General features: G+C 52.7%; 1 protein-coding gene across 2 annotated transcripts; it reads left to right on the forward strand.

The window, feature by feature from the left end:
* Window positions 1-12271: 12271 nt before the first annotated feature.
* On the forward strand, window positions 12272-15865 carry PRPH (peripherin). Of its 2 annotated transcripts, none has more exons than XM_054527925.2 (9): window positions 12272-12924; window positions 13358-13418; window positions 13611-13706; window positions 14068-14235; window positions 14327-14452; window positions 14536-14756; window positions 14856-14905; window positions 15138-15217; window positions 15465-15865. In XM_054527925.2, exons 1-9 carry the CDS (start codon window positions 12380-12382, stop codon window positions 15531-15533), a joined length of 1416 nt encoding a protein of 471 aa, XP_054383900.1. In that variant the 5' UTR covers window positions 12272-12379; the 3' UTR covers window positions 15534-15865. The 2 variants fall into 2 exon arrangements, with proteins under 2 accessions (XP_054383900.1, XP_002823235.1); XM_002823189.5 differs by having other exon boundaries at window positions 12285-12924; window positions 15468-15865.
* Window positions 15866-18093: the final 2228 nt, after the last annotated feature.

An 18093-nucleotide genomic window follows, 5' to 3' on the forward strand; every position in this document is an offset into this window, starting at 1 on the left:
GGGGGTAGAGAAGAGCAAGAAGGCCCCAACCTGAAGGAATGCCCCCCTCCTAGGTACCTATCAGAATGAGCCTGACCCCAGGGCAATGCCACAGCTTCCAGAGCCTCCCATGGTATTTCAGACCAAGGATCTTGTAGACAAGGAGTGGTGCAGGGTGACGCAGATGAGACCCAGACCAGACTCTGAGGGCTCTGGGATGTGAATGGGGTTAGCTGACTGGTTGCTCCCCGTGTGGAGGCTCTGGGGCCTGTGAGAGGAAAAAACCCAAGTTTCCATTTCTGGCCCATTGGTTTCCTCTATTCTTCCTTCCTCCTCCCCTCTTTCCACCACCCCTCACCTCCATTTCCCTTCTCCTCTCCCCTCCTCTCTTCCCCCTCCACTTCCCCTTTCCCTCTCTCTACCATTCAGCTCTCCCTTTTCCTGTCTCCATCTCCTCTGCCACTGCCCTCCCCTCCAGCCAGGGGCCAGCACAGATAGCCGTGTACTATAGAAAGAATCCAACTAGAGAGTGAGAGAATGTTCTTCTTTTGTTGTTTTTGTTTTCTGAGATAGGAGCTCACTTGCTCACTCAGGCCAGAGTGCAGTGGCATAATCATAGCTCACTGCAGCCTCAGCCTCCTGGGCTCAAGCAATTCTCCCACCTCAGCCTCCCAAGTAGCTGGGACTACAGGTGTGCACCACCATGCCCAGCTAATTTTAAATTTTTTGTAGAGACAGGGTCTTCCTATGTTTCCCAGGCTTGTCCTGAACTCCTGGGCTCAGGCAATCCTCCCGCCTTGACCTCACAAAATGTTGGGTTTACAGGCATGAGTTGCTGTGACTGGCCAAGAGAATTTCTGACAGACATTGCCCATCAGGTCACTCTGGGTGTGAGAGCCACTGGCTCCAGAAGCTCAGTCCTGGTGGCAGCTGTCAAACCAACACCTACATAGCCTGTAAGCAGAGGGCAGGCGGGGCAGTTTGTAGGGCTTCAGACCCTGTGAATTTTTCTGTTCAGCTGTCACCCAACCTCTCCCTGCAAGAGGTAGGGTGAGACGGATGGCAGAGTGTCATGACTGAAGAAGAGCCTCTGATGACTGGCCTGATGGGCACGGGCCCCTGCCATGTCGCATGTCAGGCACATGCATGTGCTCCAGCCACTGCTTGGGGAAAAGAGCATAACCATGTGCCAGGGTGAGATCTCTCCCCAGCTCACAGAATTGCAAGTACTGCTCCCCTCTCAGCATCTTCAGCAGGAAATAGGGGGTTGGGGGTGAGGGGCTGTGCCTGGTGATCCCAGTTTTCCTCCTTCTCATCTTCCGGGGTTCCAGGCTGAGGAGCTCAGAGGCTGTGTGGAGGAGGGAGGGGAATAACAGATGGGCCCACATCAGGGCTGCACCTCCTCTTGGACGGTCCCAGAACTCAGAGTTGGCGGGGGTGAGGAGGATCGCTGCCCTCCTTGGACACCCCGACTGTGATTTACTCTACAAATCCTCCCTTCACCTGGGGAGGAGATTGCAGGCATGCTCCACCTCCAGCACGGTCCTGAGATGGGTTGTCCCCACTTCCCCCTGCCCTTTCCTTCCTCAGTAAAGGGATTACTGCTCATTTCCACCCAGAGGATCTTGGGGCATCCCCCTGAGAAGGAAGAGCTTAGGACTCCTTCCCCGCTCCACAAAGAGCAGTTAAAAAATAAAAAATAAATTAAAAACACAAACAAAGGCTACTCTGGGCACACTGCCTATGGGGTAGCCTTGCTCCACAGGGGGCAGTTAAAAAAAGTAAAACAATAACAACAAAAAACAGCAAGAACTACTGGGGGCAGTGCTCTGAGACCCACCCCTGTCTTTAATAAATGCCTGTTTCATTTTATTTTTACTTTTAAGACAGAGTCTCACTCTGTCACCCAGGCTGGAGAGCAGTGGCGCAATCATATTTTACCAATGAGGAAAGCAAGGCCCAGTGACTGGCCCAGACCTGGGACCATATTTCCTTCCTGGTTTTTGGTTAGCTGCACTTTCCTTGCAACATGAGACATCTCAAGTGTAAACACCTCTGCCTGGCTTTCCCACCTGCTATAAACCCTACTAGGGTTCCCACACCTTCCTCAAAAACCTCTTTGGCCCTAGTCCTGCTGCCCTCACTCCCAATAACTTGTCCTTCATCACACCCCCTGGAGTTCAGCCATTCAAGCCCCTGCCATTCCAGGTAGATTGCCTGAGCCCAGGAGTTCGAGACCAGCTTGGGCAACATGGTGCAACCCCATCTCTACAAAAAATGCAAAAATTAGCTGGGGATGGTGGCATGCAACTGTAGTCCCAGCTACTAGGGAGGCTGAGGCAGGAGGATAGCTTCAGCATGGGAGACGGAGGTTGCAGTGGGCTGAGACTATACCATCGCACTCCAGCCTGGGTGACAGAGTGAGACCCTGTCTCAAAAAAAAAAAAAAAAGAAAAAGAAAAGAAAAAAGTAATAGTCTGATAAATATTCATACACCCTCCACCTAGATTACACAGTCACTAATATTTGCCTTTTTTTTTTTTTTAATGGAGTTTTGCTCTTGTCACCCAGGCTAGAGTGCAGTGACATAATCTCAGCTCACTGCAACCTCCGACTCCTGGGTTCAAGCGAGTCTCCTGCCTTAGCCTCCCAAGTAGCTGGGACTACAGGCGCCCGCCACCACACCCAGCTAATTTTTGCATTTTTAGTGGAGACGGGGTTTCCCTATGTTGGCCAGGCTGGTCTCGAACTCTTGACCTCGGGTGATCCACCCACCTTGGCCTCCCAAAGTGCTGGGATTACAGGCGTGAGCCACTGTGCCCAGCTGATATTTGCCATATTTCAGCCGGGCATAGTGGTTAATGCCTGTAATCCCAGAGCTTTCGGAGGCTGAGGCAGGAGGACTATTTGAGCCCAGGGGTTTGAGACCAGTCTGGGCAACATAGTGAGACCCAGTATCTATTTTAAATAAATAAATATTTTAAATAAATAAATAAATAGAAAAAACAACAAGTAAGATGAAGACAAACTATTTTTTTAAAAAAGGAAAAAATAAATAGAAGAAAAAAATTTTAAAAATTGCCTTTTCTTTCTTTCTGTAGAACATATACTTTTTCTTTGCTAACCCACTAGAAAGAAGGTTGAGGATATCATGACACTCCACTCCTAAATACTTTAGCAGGCAGACATTCCATTACACAACCACACTCCGATCTTCACAGCTGAAACAAGAATAATCATTTCGTAGCACATAATACCCCAAATTCTCCAATAACCTCTTTTTTAAAAAGAAAATTTAGGGTCCAATCTAGCTTTGTACATACATTTGATTGTTTCATCTCTTAGTCTCTTGTTGTCAAAATGATCTCCCTCTGTAGTGGACTGAATGGTGGCTTCCCAAAACATATGTCTATGTCCTAGGACATGTTAATGTGACCTTATTTGGGAAAAGCGTCTTTACAGATGTAAACAAGGATCTTAAGGTGAGATCATCCTGGATTACTTGAGTGGGCCCCAAATCCAACGATGAGGGTCTTTGTAAGAGGAAGAGGAGACATGGACACAAAGGAGGAGACGGCCACGTGAAGACAGAGGGAGACTGGAGGGATGTGGTCACAAGCCAAGGAATGCCTGGAGCACCACAAGCTGGAAGAGGCAAGGAAGGGTTCCTCTCTGCTCCAGCCTTCGGGAGCACAGCCCTGCCAACACCTTGATTTTGGACTTCTGGACTTCAGAACTGTGAGAGAATACATTTTTGTTGTTCTAAGCCACCAAGTCTGTGGTAATTTGTTATGAAAGCTCCAAAAAACACCAACAAAAAATGATATAAACTTTTTATTATTATTATTATTTTGACATTAACTGTTTTTTTTCTTGTATTTTTAGTAGAGACAGGGTTTCACCATGTTGATCAGGCTGGTCTCCAACTCCTGACCTCAGGTGATCCGCCCACCTAGGCCTCCTAAAGTGCTGGGATTACAGGTGTGAGACACCGTGCCTGGCCTTGACATTAACTTTTTAAAGAGTCTAGGACTAGTTGTCTTATAGAATGTCCCAACTCTGACATTGTCTTCAGATTGACCTTTTAAAATCCTAAATCAGGGCAGGGCAAGGTGGCTCTTGCCTGTAATTCCAGCACTTTGGGAGGCCGAGGCGGGCAGATCACAAGGTCAGGAGATCGAGATCATTCTGGCCAACATAGTGAAACCCCATCTCTACTAAAAGTACAAAAAAATTAGCTGTGTGTGGTGGCACGCTCCTGTAGTCCCAGCTACTCGGGAGGCTGAGGCAGGAGAATCACTTGAACCTGGGAGGCAGAGGTTGCAGTGAGCCAAGATCACACGACTGCCCTCGAGCCTGGCGACAGAGGGAGACTCCGTCTCAAAAACAAAACAAAAATCATAAATAAGATTAAGTCATTCCCTGTTTCAAACCCTCCTATGGCTTTTCATTGCATTTAAAATAAACTCTTTACTCTGATTTTAAAAGCCTCGTGATCTTTGACTCCTTGCCATGCCTCTAACCTCACCTTTCCCACTCTCTTCCCTCATCTGCCTCGCGCCAGCCTCACTGAACTTTCTGCAATTCCTCAAACATGCCAAGCTCATCCCAGCCTTACCCTTCTGCTCGGGTGATGACTGAATACAATTCATGATTTTCAAATCCTGGATTGCATGGAAATAGCTATAAAGAATGTTATTGGGGCAATTGAGGGAATTTGAATATGGGCTGTGTATTAGATAATATTCTTATATCAGTGTTAAATTTCTTTTTTGTTAGTTACAAATTTTTTTTTACATGAATAAAGGCAAATCAATGTTAAATGCCTTTAGTGGGCTAATCCTACTGTGGCTATGTAGGTAAATGTCCTTGTTCTTTGGAGTTACATGCTAAAGTATTCAGAGATTAAATATAATGATGTCTAACACTTCCAGAGGAATTGTGGCAAAACATTGACAACTGGTAAATCCAAGGGAAGGATATATTGGTGTTCATAGCAGCACTCTTTCAACTTTATCCTGGGTTTGATTTTTTTCAAGATAAAATAGAGTAAAAGACGGACAATTTAAAGAAAAATATCTTAATCCAGGAATACTTAAAAATCATTAGAGCATTTGTCAATGCCCTTCTAAAGATTCAGAAGATGTGGGTAGGACCCAGGAGCCTGCCTTTTCATGGCCTGGGCAACCTTCAGGCAGCTGCCCAGGCCACACTTTGAGCAGGTTCACTGAGCACTCTGCCCTTGGAGTGTGGCTTGCTGGCACAGCCCATTATGTCCCATTCTCCAGCTGAGGAGTGGCTGGCTGAAAGATCAAGCAGGTGGATGGAGACGTGATTTTACAGTGAGGGTGGAACCGGAGATTGTGGGCACAATAGAGAATAGTGAGGAGTTGAGGAAAGATTTTGTCTTCCTGCCCTGTCTTTTGGCTTCTGGAGGAACAGAGGAGGCTCCTAGAACTCGGGGAAAGAATGGAATGAGGGCTCCAAACTCCTAATACCAGTGCTTCTCTGACTCTATTTTACACCCCCTTGGATAAATATCATCTGTAAACAAACAAACAAAAAAAGAAGTCACAATAAATTTTTTGAAGTATTCCCCAAAGTCCAGTGTTCCAGGAGCCTTGAGTCTTGAACTCAACATAGATGCAGACTGAACACGTCAGCACGTCATTCTGACTTCTGACCAGAAGGTGGCAGCAACATACCTCACTTTATTTTAGGGGCCACTAACAAAGATTTTTTGCGTGCCTCACACACATTTGATTGACCTAGGTCCGGCCACAGACACCACGGACAAAAAGATGAGTAAGATCTTATCGCTGCCCTCAAAGATCATATTGTCAGGGAGCGGAAAGTCAGAGGCAGACATATAAACAGATTACTAGTTACTAGCTGTGTGACCTTGGGAAAGTTACTTAACCTCGCTGTGCCTCAGTTTCTTCAACTATGAAGTGGGAATAGTAATAGTACCTATGTCATAGGGTTACTGTGAGGATTAAGAGTGATTAAATAAATGTGTTAGACCTAGCAAAGGGTGGCCATTACTATGTGATACAGTGAGAGAAGAGATGAGCTGGCAGGGATGCCCACAGTGCTCCCTAGCGGGGAGCAGTGGAGCCCCAAGTGGAGACAATGGGAAAGAGTTCCACTCTGGTAAAGCCACTCTGTCAGTGGGGACCCTGCAGCCAAACTGGGCTGGGAGAGTCTACCTTCAAAAGTGTGGTGATGGATCCCTTCCGGCTGAGGCTCACCTTAGGTCCTGCAGGCATAGAGCGCAGAACACCAGCAGGGCCACTCAGGGCCTGATCAACCAGGACGTGCCCTTCCAGAGAGGAAACCACCACTAGCTCACCGTACAAGCTCGGACATGCAACTTGGTCCCTCTGAGCCTCAGGTCTTACCTAAGTGATGGGGAAATAGGACCACAGGGACCAAGGAACAGTGCTGAGTTTCACATCTGGGACATCGCAAGAGCAACTGTAAAGTCAGGCAATTCAGGAGCAGCAAGGACTTGGAGCTAGGGACTTAAAAATAAAGCTGGGGGGCCAGGCATGGTGGCTCACGATTGTAATCCCAGCACTTTGGGAGGCCGAGGTGGGTAGATTGCCTAAGCTGGGTAGTTTGAGATCAGCCTGGGCAACATGATGAAACCCCATCTCTACCCAAAGCACAAAAAAATTAGCCAGGCGTGGTGGTGCACTCCTGTAATCCCAGCTACTCAACGACTGAGGCAGGAGGATTGTTTGAGCCTGGGAGGTGGAAGTTGTAGTGAGCTGAGACTGCACCACTGCATTCCAACCTGGGTGACAGAGTGAGATCCTTCTTAAAAAACAAAAATAAAATAGGCGGGGCGCTGTGGTTCATGCCTGTAATCCCAGCACTTTGGGAGGCCAAGGCAGGCAGATCACTAGGCCAAGAGATGGAGACCATCCTGGCCAACATGGTGAAACCCGTCTCTACTAAAAATACAAAAATTAGCTAGGTGTGGTGGCGCACCCAGGATGTAGTCCCAGCTACTTGGGAGGCTGAGGCAGGAGAATCGCTTGAACCCCAGAGGGGAAGGTTGCAGTGAGGCGAGATCGCGCCACCGTACTCCAGCCTGGTGACAAAGCGAGACTCCGTCTCAAAAAATAATAGTAGTAGTAGTAGTAATAATAATAATCATAATAATAATCATAATAAATAAATAAATAAATAAATAAAAATAAAGCTGGGAAGACAAAGGAATCCTGGAGAGGACCCTGGACTTCACCTATGATGTGGAGTGGAGATTTAGGTTTTTAAATTTTATTTTGTTTTTTTAAATTTTTAAATTTTTATTTTTGAGACAGAGTCTTGCTCTATTGCACAGGCTGGAGTGCAGTGGCGCAATCTCGGCTCACTGCAAGCTCCGCCTTCTGGGTTCGCGCCATTCTCCTGCCTCAGCCTCCTGAGTAGCTGGGACTACAGGCGCTCGCCACCACACGGGTTTACTTTTTTGTATTTTTAGTAGAGACGGGGTTTCACCGTGTTAGCCAGGATGGTCTCGATCTGACCTCATGATCCGCCAGCCTCGGCCTCCCAAAGTGCTGGGATTACAGGCGTGAGCCACAGCACCTGGCTGGTTATTTATTTATTTTGAGACAGGGTCTCAGTCACTGGGGCTGGAGTACAGTGGTGCAGTCACAGTTCACAGTAGCCTTGACCTCCTGGGCTCAGGTGATCCTCCCACCTCAGCCTTCCAGGTAGCTGGGACTACAGGTGCATGCCACCATGCCTGTCTAATTTTTGTGTATTTTGTAGAGATGGGGTTTCTCCATGTTGCCCAGGACTGGTCTTGAACTTCTAAGATCAAGTGATCTGCCTGCCTTGGCCTCCCAAAGTGCTGGGATTACAGGTGTGAGCCACTTCGCCTGGCCTGGAGTGGAGGTTTGTGTCAATCCTAGACCCGGAGAGGCAGAGACCCCAGCTGACAGATGCAAGTATTAGGGATGTGCTGAAGCAGAGGGTAAGGCTGGGAGGAGTTTAGCATGTCTTTTTTTTTTCTTTCTTTTTTTTTTTTTTTTTGAGACAGAGTCTCACTCTGTTGCCCAGGCTGGAGTGAAGTGGCGTGATCTTGGCTCACTGCAACCTCTGCCTCCCGGGTTCAATAGATTCTCCTTCCTCAGTTTCCCAAGTAGCTGGGATTACCTGCGTGTGCTACCACGCCCGGCTAATTTTTTTTTTTTTTTTTTTTTTTTTTTTTGAGACGGAGTCTCGCTCTGTCGCCCAGGCTGGAGTGCAGTGGCGCGATCTCCGCTCACTGCAAGCTCCGCCTCCCGGGTTCACGCCATTCTCCTGCCTCAGCCTCCCGAGTAGCTGGGACTACAGGCGCTCCTGCCACCACACCCGGCTAATTTTTTGTATTTTTAGTAGAGACGGGGTTTCACCATGTTAGCCAGGATGGTCTCGATCTCCTGACCTTGTGATCCACCCGTCTCGGCCTCCCAAAGTGCTGGGATTACAGGCGTGAGCCACTGTGCTCCGCCGGCATGTCTTTGTTCTATGACTGTTCTTTGGCCAGCCATGGATCTCTTTACTCTCCCAATCTCCCACTCTCTCTTGCCTACATGCCCTCCTAATCCAGCTTTGAGCCCGTGGCCTGACATTTAATAGCACTCTTGGCCAGGCGTGGTGGCTTACGCTTGTAATCCCAGCACTTTGGGAGGCTGAGGCAGGTGGACCATTTGAGATCAGGAGTTCGAGACCAGCTTGACCTATATGGTGAAACCCCGTCTCTACTAAAGTACAAAAATTAGCCAGGCATGGTGGCAAGCACCTCTAATCCCAGCTACTCGGGAGGCTGAGGCAGGAGAATCGCTTGAACCCAGGAGGTGGAGGTTGCAGTGAGCCGAGATCATGCCACTGCACTCCAGCCTGGGCAACAGAGCAAGACTCTCGCTCAAAAAAAATTAAATTAAATTAAATTTAAAACTAGCACTCTTGCCAGTAACCTAAACTTCGTTACTCACCTTCTCTGCAAACCCCTGAACACATGCAATCGTTATTTCTCTTCCAGCCTTCATCAGAGCAGCCAAGGGAGGCAGGAGGAGGAGGAGCAATGAGAATATTGGCAAATACTTCTACAGCATGTACTAGGTGCCAAGCACTAAGTGCTTTACAGAGAGTAACTCGTTTAATCCTCCCAACACCATGAGGTAAGTACTGTTATCATCATTCCCATTTGTGGATAAAGAAAATGGGGTGGCCGGGCACGGTGGTTCATGCCTGTAATCCCAGCACTTTGGGAGGCCAAGACGGGTGGATCACGAGGTCAGGAGATCGAGACCATCCTGGCTAACACGGTGAAGCCCCGTCTCTACTAAAAATACAAAAAAATTAGCTGGGCGTAGTGGCGGGCGCCTGTCGTCCCAGCTACTCGGGAGGCTGAGGCAGGAGAATGGCGTGAACCCGGGAGGCGGAGCTTGCAGTGAGCTGAGATTGTGCCACTGCACCCCAGCCTGGGCGACAGAGTGATACTCTGTCTCAAAAGAAAGAAAGAAAGAAATGAAAGAAAGAAAGAAAAAAGGAGAGAAAGAAAATGGGGTGAACAGAGGTTAAGTCACTCAGAAAACCCAAAGCACACAGCTAATTAAGGTGAGCAGCCATGATTGAATCTGCGCCGTCTGCCCAGAGTCCCGGTCCATCAGGGGAGGGTGAGGCCAGGGAGGACTTGGCTTCTTCCGCCTTGGGTCCAGCACTGCTCTCAGCAACCAGGGGCACAGTCCAAAAGAAGCCCAGACTCTCACTGCTCTTCGGGCTGACATTATCACTCTGGAGGTTAATAATAATAGTAATAATAAAACCAGCTTCCATTTTCAGGCTTTAAGATGTGTGTCCTAAGCACTTCACATGTATTTATTTATTCCTTTAGTCCTCCCAACAACACTATGAGGTAGAAGCTACAGTTAGTTATCTCCCTTTTCTTGAGGGACATGAAGGCACGTAGCGACGAGCCTAAATTCCACAACAGAGTGGTGGATCAGATGGGAAGTTTGGCCGCTGGTTGCCAGAGCCCGGCTCTTAACCTAGACTCTTTGCCTACCTTTGCTCCGCCTGGAGTTGCTGGCCTGCTCCTTCTGCGTTAGGGGAGGAGCCTCTTCTGCCTTGCAGTTCCCCACCCAGGCCTGTTCCATAGCTCCAGAGCCCTGCTGTGGCAGCCCTCTGTCCCTTCTCCTCCGAGGCATGTAGGTGGCCAGCGGAGCGCTTAAGCAGGGTGAGAACGGGAACTCCATCTGGAACTCCCCAGGCCCAGCTGCAGCCCCAGCAGCCTCTACTCTCAGAGGCTTGGGTCCCCCACCAGTGCCCTGTAGATAGGGCCTGAGCTGGTCCTCCCCAGGCCTTGAGTGCCTCTCCTGATGCAGAGCTGGCTCCCTGCTCCTGGAGGGTGGGGCCAAATCCGGGATGGATAGGGCTCCAGGCCAACAGCAGCTGGGGCTCAGTGCCCAGGACTGCGGCAGGAAGCACCAAGGCTTCTCTAGCCCCTCCTCACACCTGCCAACCCTCCCGGCCCTATCCCAGGTGGGACCCTACCCCTCCCAATTCCCAGGAGTTAGGGGAGGCCAAGCTGTCATTTATTCATCCTGTCCCATCTCTCCCTTCCTCCCGCTTCCCACTCCCCTGGCAACCAAACCAGACCCATCAAGGAGAAGGAACTGGCAGCTGTGCAGGGAGAGACTAATGGCCCGGAAGGAAGGAGGGGCCTGGAAAGGAGACGAAGGCGGTAGGGACGTGAGCAGGGCGTTGGCCCTGGCCCATCTCAGAGGACACACAAAGGGGGGAGGGGGCCGCTGCCCTGCAATACTGAGGAGGTGGCCAGCCAGGGAGCCGCCCTCCTTACCCCCAGCCAGATATCCAGGCAGGAACCTCAAACCTGCTTCCCCAGATGAACTCTCTTGTCCTCAGGTCCCATCTGAGGCAGACCTGTCTCACAGGACAGCGCTGGAGTCCCCAGCAGCAACAGCAGCCCCAGCCCTATGGTTCCTGGCAAACCCAGCAGACCTCAGCAACCCGGCTCCTGCAGACGATTCGAGCTGCCTCTGTCCACTCCTGGGCAGGTTGTGCTTGCATTCTGGAAGCTGTTTGACATACAAAGGCCAGATATCAGCCTTCCCGCTAACTCTGGGGTAGGGGAGGGTGTGGTGGGGTGTGTGATTGTGTGTGTATCTGTGTGTATGTGATGTGTGTGCACATAGATATACAAGGCTGTGTGTATGCATCCGCTTGCGTGCGCAGGTTTGTGGACTTGTTCTGGGGCCTTCTTTCTTTCAGACTGCTGGGGATGGGCACTTTCTCTTTCCCCATCTCTTCCCCATCCAGCCCCACCCATCCCTGGTACCTGCAACTCATCAATACTGGAAACCAGCTCCTGCCAGTCCATCCATCTCTCAGCCTTGGCAGCCGCTGTTGCCCCTCAGCCCCCTCCCCTTCCTACCTCAGGAATCACTCTGGTTCCCGTAAAGCCCATGACCGAGCAGCAATTGGTGTGGGGTTGGGGGGAGGGAGAATCCAGTAAACCCAGACAGAATACAAAAGGCCCACTTAGCCCAGCCCTTGGCATGGGGCCGACCCTCCCGAGTGGGATCCAGAGCTGGGTCCGGCCACCCTCAGCCCCCTATGATGTACCCACCTCATTGGGGCTTGTTGGGGGGTAGGTCTAGGTTTGGGGGCTGTGTCTTTAAGGCTGAAACATCAGCAGACAACCTCTGCTGGGCCGTGTTCAGGGGAGGGGGAGGGGGGCTGGTCAGCCCATTAGCAGCAGAGCTGGCGCCAGGCACCAGACCTTCACAGGGCCCTGGGGATTAGGAAGAGTAGCTCTTCCCCAGCCCGATCTGCCTCTGCTTCCCTGTCAACTATTCCTCTCTGGGTGTGGTGAAGGAGGGGTAGCTGACAGCAGGTGAAAATAGAGCCTGGCCTTCAGGGGGCAAGTCAAGGCACTAGCTATGGGCCCTAAGCCAGGTCAACTCTCCCTCCAGCTGGCCTCCTCCCTACTCCTATGCCAGAAGCCTGCCCTTTAATTTCAGGTCCTTCTACCTCGCAATTTTCAGGGACCCTAGTTCAAGTCAGGCCTTCCTACCCTAGGTTCTAGCTTTGGGTGCTTTTTGGGAGGTAGTGACCCCCACCCCAGCGGCAACATGGGGTAATCAAGTGGGCAGAGGCCTGCAACCAGGGAAGGGAGGGGAAGGCGCTCCTGCTGCTCCGCAGGGGTGGGGCATCCCCCTCCCCACACAACCCCCCTCCAGCGGGCTATCAGGCCAGTGGGAGGAGCTGCCCGTGCCCCCCCTGAGACCGCAGGGCTATAAAGCTGCCTCGCAGCGGTCTGCGGCTCCTTCCCAGCCCCCGGCCTAGCTCTGCGAACGGTGACTGCCCATCCTCGGTCGCAATGAGCCACCACCCGTCGGGCCTGCGGGCCGGCTTCAGCTCCACCTCATACCGCCGCACCTTCGGTCCACCGCCCTCACTATCCCCCGGGGCCTTCTCCTACTCGTCCAGCTCCCGCTTCTCCAGCAGCCGCCTGCTGGGCTCCGCGTCCCCGAGCTCCTCGGTGCGCCTGGGCAGCTTCCGTAGCCCCCGGGCTGGAGCGGGCGCCCTCCTGCGCCTGCCCTCGGAGCGCCTCGACTTCTCCATGGCCGAGGCCCTCAACCAGGAGTTCCTGGCCACGCGCAGCAACGAGAAGCAGGAGCTGCAGGAGCTCAACGACCGCTTCGCCAACTTCATCGAGAAGGTACGCTTTCTGGAGCAGCAGAACGCGGCCCTGCGCGGGGAGCTGAGCCAAGCCCGGGGCCAGGAGCCGGCGCGCGCCGACCAGCTGTGCCAGCAGGAGCTGCGCGAGCTGCGGCGAGAGCTGGAGCTGTTGGGCCGCGAGCGTGACCGGGTGCAGGTGGAGCGCGACGGGCTGGCGGAGGACCTGGCGGCGCTCAAGCAGAGGTCAGGGGGCAGGGCTGGGCCGCTGCCGTCGAGGCGAGGTCGAAGCGGCCGTCGAGGCGGCTGCTCTTCCCTCCCCTCCCTTCCCCTCTCCATCAGCAGCCCAAGAGTGTGGCTCCCCTTACCAAACCACGTGTGTGCGGGCAGCATCCTTGCCCACGGGCTCCAAGTGCCCCCCGCCTCCCACTTTGCTCTGAGTGTTTGGGGAGGTGGGAGAAGTGGGTATCTGTGCCTCCCCTGAGTAATGAGGAAACCCCCTTTTCAGCTTCCAGTCCGTTAGAGAGAATGCGGGGCAATTCCATTAGGCAGCCTCAGCCCTCCATTTAGAGTCCTGGGCAGCAGAACAGCCTCTAACCGGATCCTGGGGGGCGTGCGGTCTGGGGTGCGAGCTGGGCGGCGACCCCACAGTTCAGCCTCTGCACGCTCTTCCCGTCAGGCTGGAGGAGGAGACGCGCAAGCGGGAGGACGCGGAGCACAACCTCGTGCTCTTCCGCAAGGTGAGTCCGAGCCCCTCTCCGAGTTCAGCCTCCCCACCCCTACCCCCGATCTCAGTATCCAGAGGTGGCATCGGTGGGCGCGGGGAGAAGGGGGCAACCAGACGCCTCCCGAGGCAGAGAGGGAAGGCCTGGTCCTTCCTCGGCCTGCGCAGCCCCTAACTTATCTTGAACCTCCACTGCCACCCCTCGAAGGATGTGGACGATGCCACTCTGTCCCGCCTGGAACTAGAGCGCAAGATTGAGTCTCTGATGGATGAGATTGAGTTCCTCAAGAAGCTGCACGAGGAGGTAAGTGGGCCCGGTATCAGGGGCGGCTTCTGAGGTTGTGGGGTGGTCTCGCTGGAGCTGGCGGGTGGAGCTGAGGCATCGCCCTGGGGATCAGGACGATGCTTGGTAGACGCAGCCCCTCCACCCCATTCTACAGGTGGTTAGACTCCCACCCTTGCGCCACCTGGCGGCGGGCAGCGGGGCTGTACCTCCGAAACCTGGCCTCTGGTCTCGCGCCCGCCGGGGCGCAGGGCTGTACGCCCCGCCCTCCCTGGCGCCCCCTTCTGTTCGTTCAAGCGTTTCTTCTCTTTTCTGTGCACGAACTGTGTGGCCCGCGTGGGATTTGCGCCGCTGTCCATCCTCTGTCTGCTCCCGGCCGTAGGAGCTGCGAGACCTGCAGGTGAGTGTGGAGAGCCAGCAGGTGCAGCAGGTGGAGGTGGAAGCCACGGTGAAGCCCGAGCTGACCGCAGCGCTGAGGGACATCCGCGCGCAGTACGAGAGCATCGCCGCGAAGAACCTGCAGGAGGCGGAGGAGTGGTACAAGTCCAAGGTGCGAGAGCCGGGAGGGCCTGCGAGGCGGGGCGCTGGGGTGATGTCGCGCGTCCCAGCCAACTGAAGCCTGGGTTACCCCCACTTCGCAGTACGCGGACCTGTCCGACGCTGCCAACCGGAACCACGAGGCCCTGCGCCAGGCCAAGCAGGAGATGAACGAGTCCCGACGCCAGATCCAGAGTCTAACGTGCGAGGTGGACGGGCTGCGCGGCACGGTGAGTACGAAGCTGCGAGCCCGGGCCCAGGGAGCGGACGAGGAAATGTTCCGCAACTGGCCCCTTCCACTCCCCTACCCCAGAACGAGGCGCTGCTCAGGCAGTTGAGAGAGCTAGAGGAGCAGTTCGCCCTGGAGGCGGGGGGCTACCAGGCGGGCGCTGCGCGGCTGGAGGAGGAGCTGCGACAGCTAAAGGAGGAGATGGCGCGGCACCTGCGGGAGTACCAGGAGCTCCTCAACGTCAAGATGGCCCTGGACATCGAGATCGCCACCTACCGCAAGCTGCTGGAGGGCGAGGAGAGCCGGTGAGGGTGGAGCTACTGGGGCGGGGCAGGGCGGGGTCGGGACTGGGCGGGGCAGGGCGGGGCCTGGGCAGGGGCGCTGACAGCTTGCTTCGCCTCCAGGATCTCCGTGCCTGTCCATTCTTTCGCCTCCTTAAGTATAAAGACGACTGGTGAGTCTGGCTTACAGCCTGTACCTCTCCTTGTCCACTTCTGCCCTCCTCGGGCTCCTGCTCTGGCTCACCTTAGGGATCTGTTCTCCCCACGGAACTTCTGGGTCCTGGCCTGTACCCACCCCTACTCCTCACACCCCGCCCCTCCCCTGCCCTCAGGGATAGCAGTGGGAACCTAAGAGGAGAGATTCCTACGCCTTCCCCCTTGAACCCTTTATCCTACTTTCTTCAGTGCCTGAGGTGGAGCCTCCCCAGGACAGCCACAGCCGGAAGACCGTTCTGATCAAGACCATTGAGACCCAGAATGGGGAGGTGAGGCAGGTCCCCTAATGCCAGGACCCCACCATTTCCCATATTATTTCTGAGCCCCAGCCTGGCTGTCGCTAATCTTACTTAGGGTGGGTAATTCTTGGGGAGAGACAGAGAAGGAGACAGAGAACATGGATAGATAAACAGGAGCCTCTGCTGGTTACCCCAGGGAATGGGGCTCTATGATCCAAAGGAGTAGGATGGAGGGTGGCGCTGAATGGCTTGTGCCCATCATATGCCCTGTCCCCAGCAGGTGGTGACAGAGTCCCAGAAGGAGCAGCGCAGTGAGCTGGACAAGTCTTCTGCCCACAGTTACTGAACCCCTTGGTCTGGAGCCTTGACTCTGCCCTAGGCCTGCTCTAAGCCCAAACCCTAAGACCACTCCTGAATTGTCTCCTCTCCCTCTGCATGTGTCTAAAAGGTGGTACCAGGCATCCCTTTCCTGGCTTATGGCCAAGCCCTACCCGGCCAGCAGTCGCTCGGCCTCTCCCTGCCCTGACACTTGATGTGACCTATGTGCTTCCCTTTTCATGTCCCGATAAGAAGCCAATGATCCCCCCCAGGACAAATCTACTCCAGCCACGATGAGAAGTGGGTGAGCCAGGGTCTGAGTTTCACATTTGAACCAAATAAAATGCTGTCAAGAGAAAACTCTCCAGTGCATTTGTGTCTGTGGAAGTGTGTGTGGGGTGCCTGAGGAGAGGAGCCTCGGCGGTGTTCTCCCTTTGTCTCGAGTCATTTCTTTTCTGGCTGTCACTCTCTTGGCATCAATATACCCTTCTAGGTTTTCTACCTCTGTCCATTCCTTCTCAGCTTTTGTTCCTCACCTGCAGCCTGGAATGCCCAGCCACCTGCTGGGTGCCTCATAGTCCACTCAAACTCAACTTGTCCCAAACAGAGCTCCTCACCTCCCTCGGCAATCATGCTCTTCCTCTGGATTCCTTGCCCCAGAAGAAGGCACCACTAAGACACCTAGTTCCCAAGTTAGAATTCACCTCAGTTTATGCACCCTTCTTTTCTTCACCTGACCCCCAATTCTGTGAAGTCTACTTCTTTTGTTATTTAAAAAATTTTAATAGGCCGGGCGCGGTGGCTCACGCCTGTAATCCCAGCACTTTGAGAGGCTGAGGCAGGTGGATCACGAGGTCAGGAGATCGAGACCGTCCTGGCTAACATGGTGAAACCTCATCTTTACTAAAAATACAAAAAAATGGCCGGGCTTGGTGGCTCACACCTGTAATCCCAGCACTTTGGGAGGCCGAGGCGGGTGGATCACTTGAGGTCAGGAGTTCGAGAAGAGCCTGGCCAACATGGTGAAACCCTGTCTCTACTAAAAATACAAAAATTAGCTGGGTGTGATGGCGGGGGCCTGTAATCCCAGCTACTTGGGAGGCTGAGGCAGGAGAATCGCTTGAACCTGGGAGGCGGAGGTTGTAGTGAGCTGAGATCGCACCACTGCACTCCAGCCTGGGCAACAGAGCGAGACTCTGTCTCAAAAAATATATATATATACAAAATTATTTAGTTAGTTAGTTAGTTAGTTAGTTATTGAGATGGAGTTTTGCTCTTGTTGCCCAAGCTGGAGTGCAGCGGTTCAGTCTCTGCTCACGGCAACCTCCATCTCCCGGGTTCAAGCAATTCTCCTGCCTCAGCCTCCCAAGTAGCTGAGATTACAGGTGTGCACCACCATGCCCAGCTAATTTTGTGTTTTTTTTTTAGTAGAGACAGGGTTTCACCATTTTGGTCAGGCTGGTCTCAAGCCCTGACCTCAAGTGATTCACCCACCTCGGCCTCCCAAAGTGTTGGGATTACAGGCGTGAGCCACTGCACCCGGCCAAAAATATATTTTTTTTTTGAGATGGAGTCTCACTCTGTCACCCAGGCTGGAGTGCAGTGGCACAATCATAGCTCACTGCAACTTCGACCTCCTGGGCTCAAGTGATCCTCCCACCTCAGCCTCTTGAGTAGCTGGGACCACAGAAACATGCCACCAGTCCTGGCAAATTTTTCCATTTTTTGTAGAGATAAGGCCTCCCTATGTTGCTTAGGCTGGTCTCAAACTCCTGGGCGCAAGTGATCCTCCCACCTCAGCCTCCCAAAATGCTGGGATTACAGGTATGAGCCACTCTGCCTGGTATGAAGTCTACTTCTTAACTCTCTTTCAAGTCTATCTGGTTCTCCCCATCCCCATTACCAACATCTTAGTCCAGGCCAGCATCATATCTTGCCCGGGTCACATTATCTACATTATCAATGGTTTCCTTCCCCTAACCTGCTCTGCCACCTGCCCAAATCTATTCAATACCCTTAGTAAATCAGATTATGCTATCACCATCCCTGCCTCTGCTTGAAAATGTCTATTTCCTGACCAGGTGTGGAGACTCATGCCTGTAATCCCAGCACTTTGGCTGGCCAAGGTGGGAGGATGGTTTGAGGCCAGGAGTTCGAGACCAGCCTCAGCAACACAGAGAGACCCTATTTCTACAAAAATTAAAATATTAGCCAGGCACCAGCATGGCACATGTATACATATGTAACTAACCTGCACATTGTGCACATGTACCCTAAAACTTAAAGTATAATAATTAAAAAAAATATATTAGCCAGGCACGGTGGCATGAGCCTGTGGTCCCAGCTACTTGGGAGGCTGAGGTAGGAGGATCACTTGAGCCCAGGTCGTGGTTGCAGTGAGCCAAGAAAAGTGCCACTGCACTTCAGCCTGGGTGATAAAGTAAGACCCTGTCTCCACAAAAAGAAAAAAAAGAAACACCCATGCTGTCTTCCAACTTCCAACTCCATTCCTCCATTCCATCCTACCCTTGCCTTCAAGTGAAAATTCACATCTGAATTTAAGATGATCTTCTTCACTCAGCTATGGT

This window comes from Pongo abelii, chromosome 10 (assembly GCF_028885655.2).
Source record: "Pongo abelii isolate AG06213 chromosome 10, NHGRI_mPonAbe1-v2.0_pri, whole genome shotgun sequence".
NCBI lineage: Eukaryota > Metazoa > Chordata > Mammalia > Primates > Hominidae > Pongo > Pongo abelii.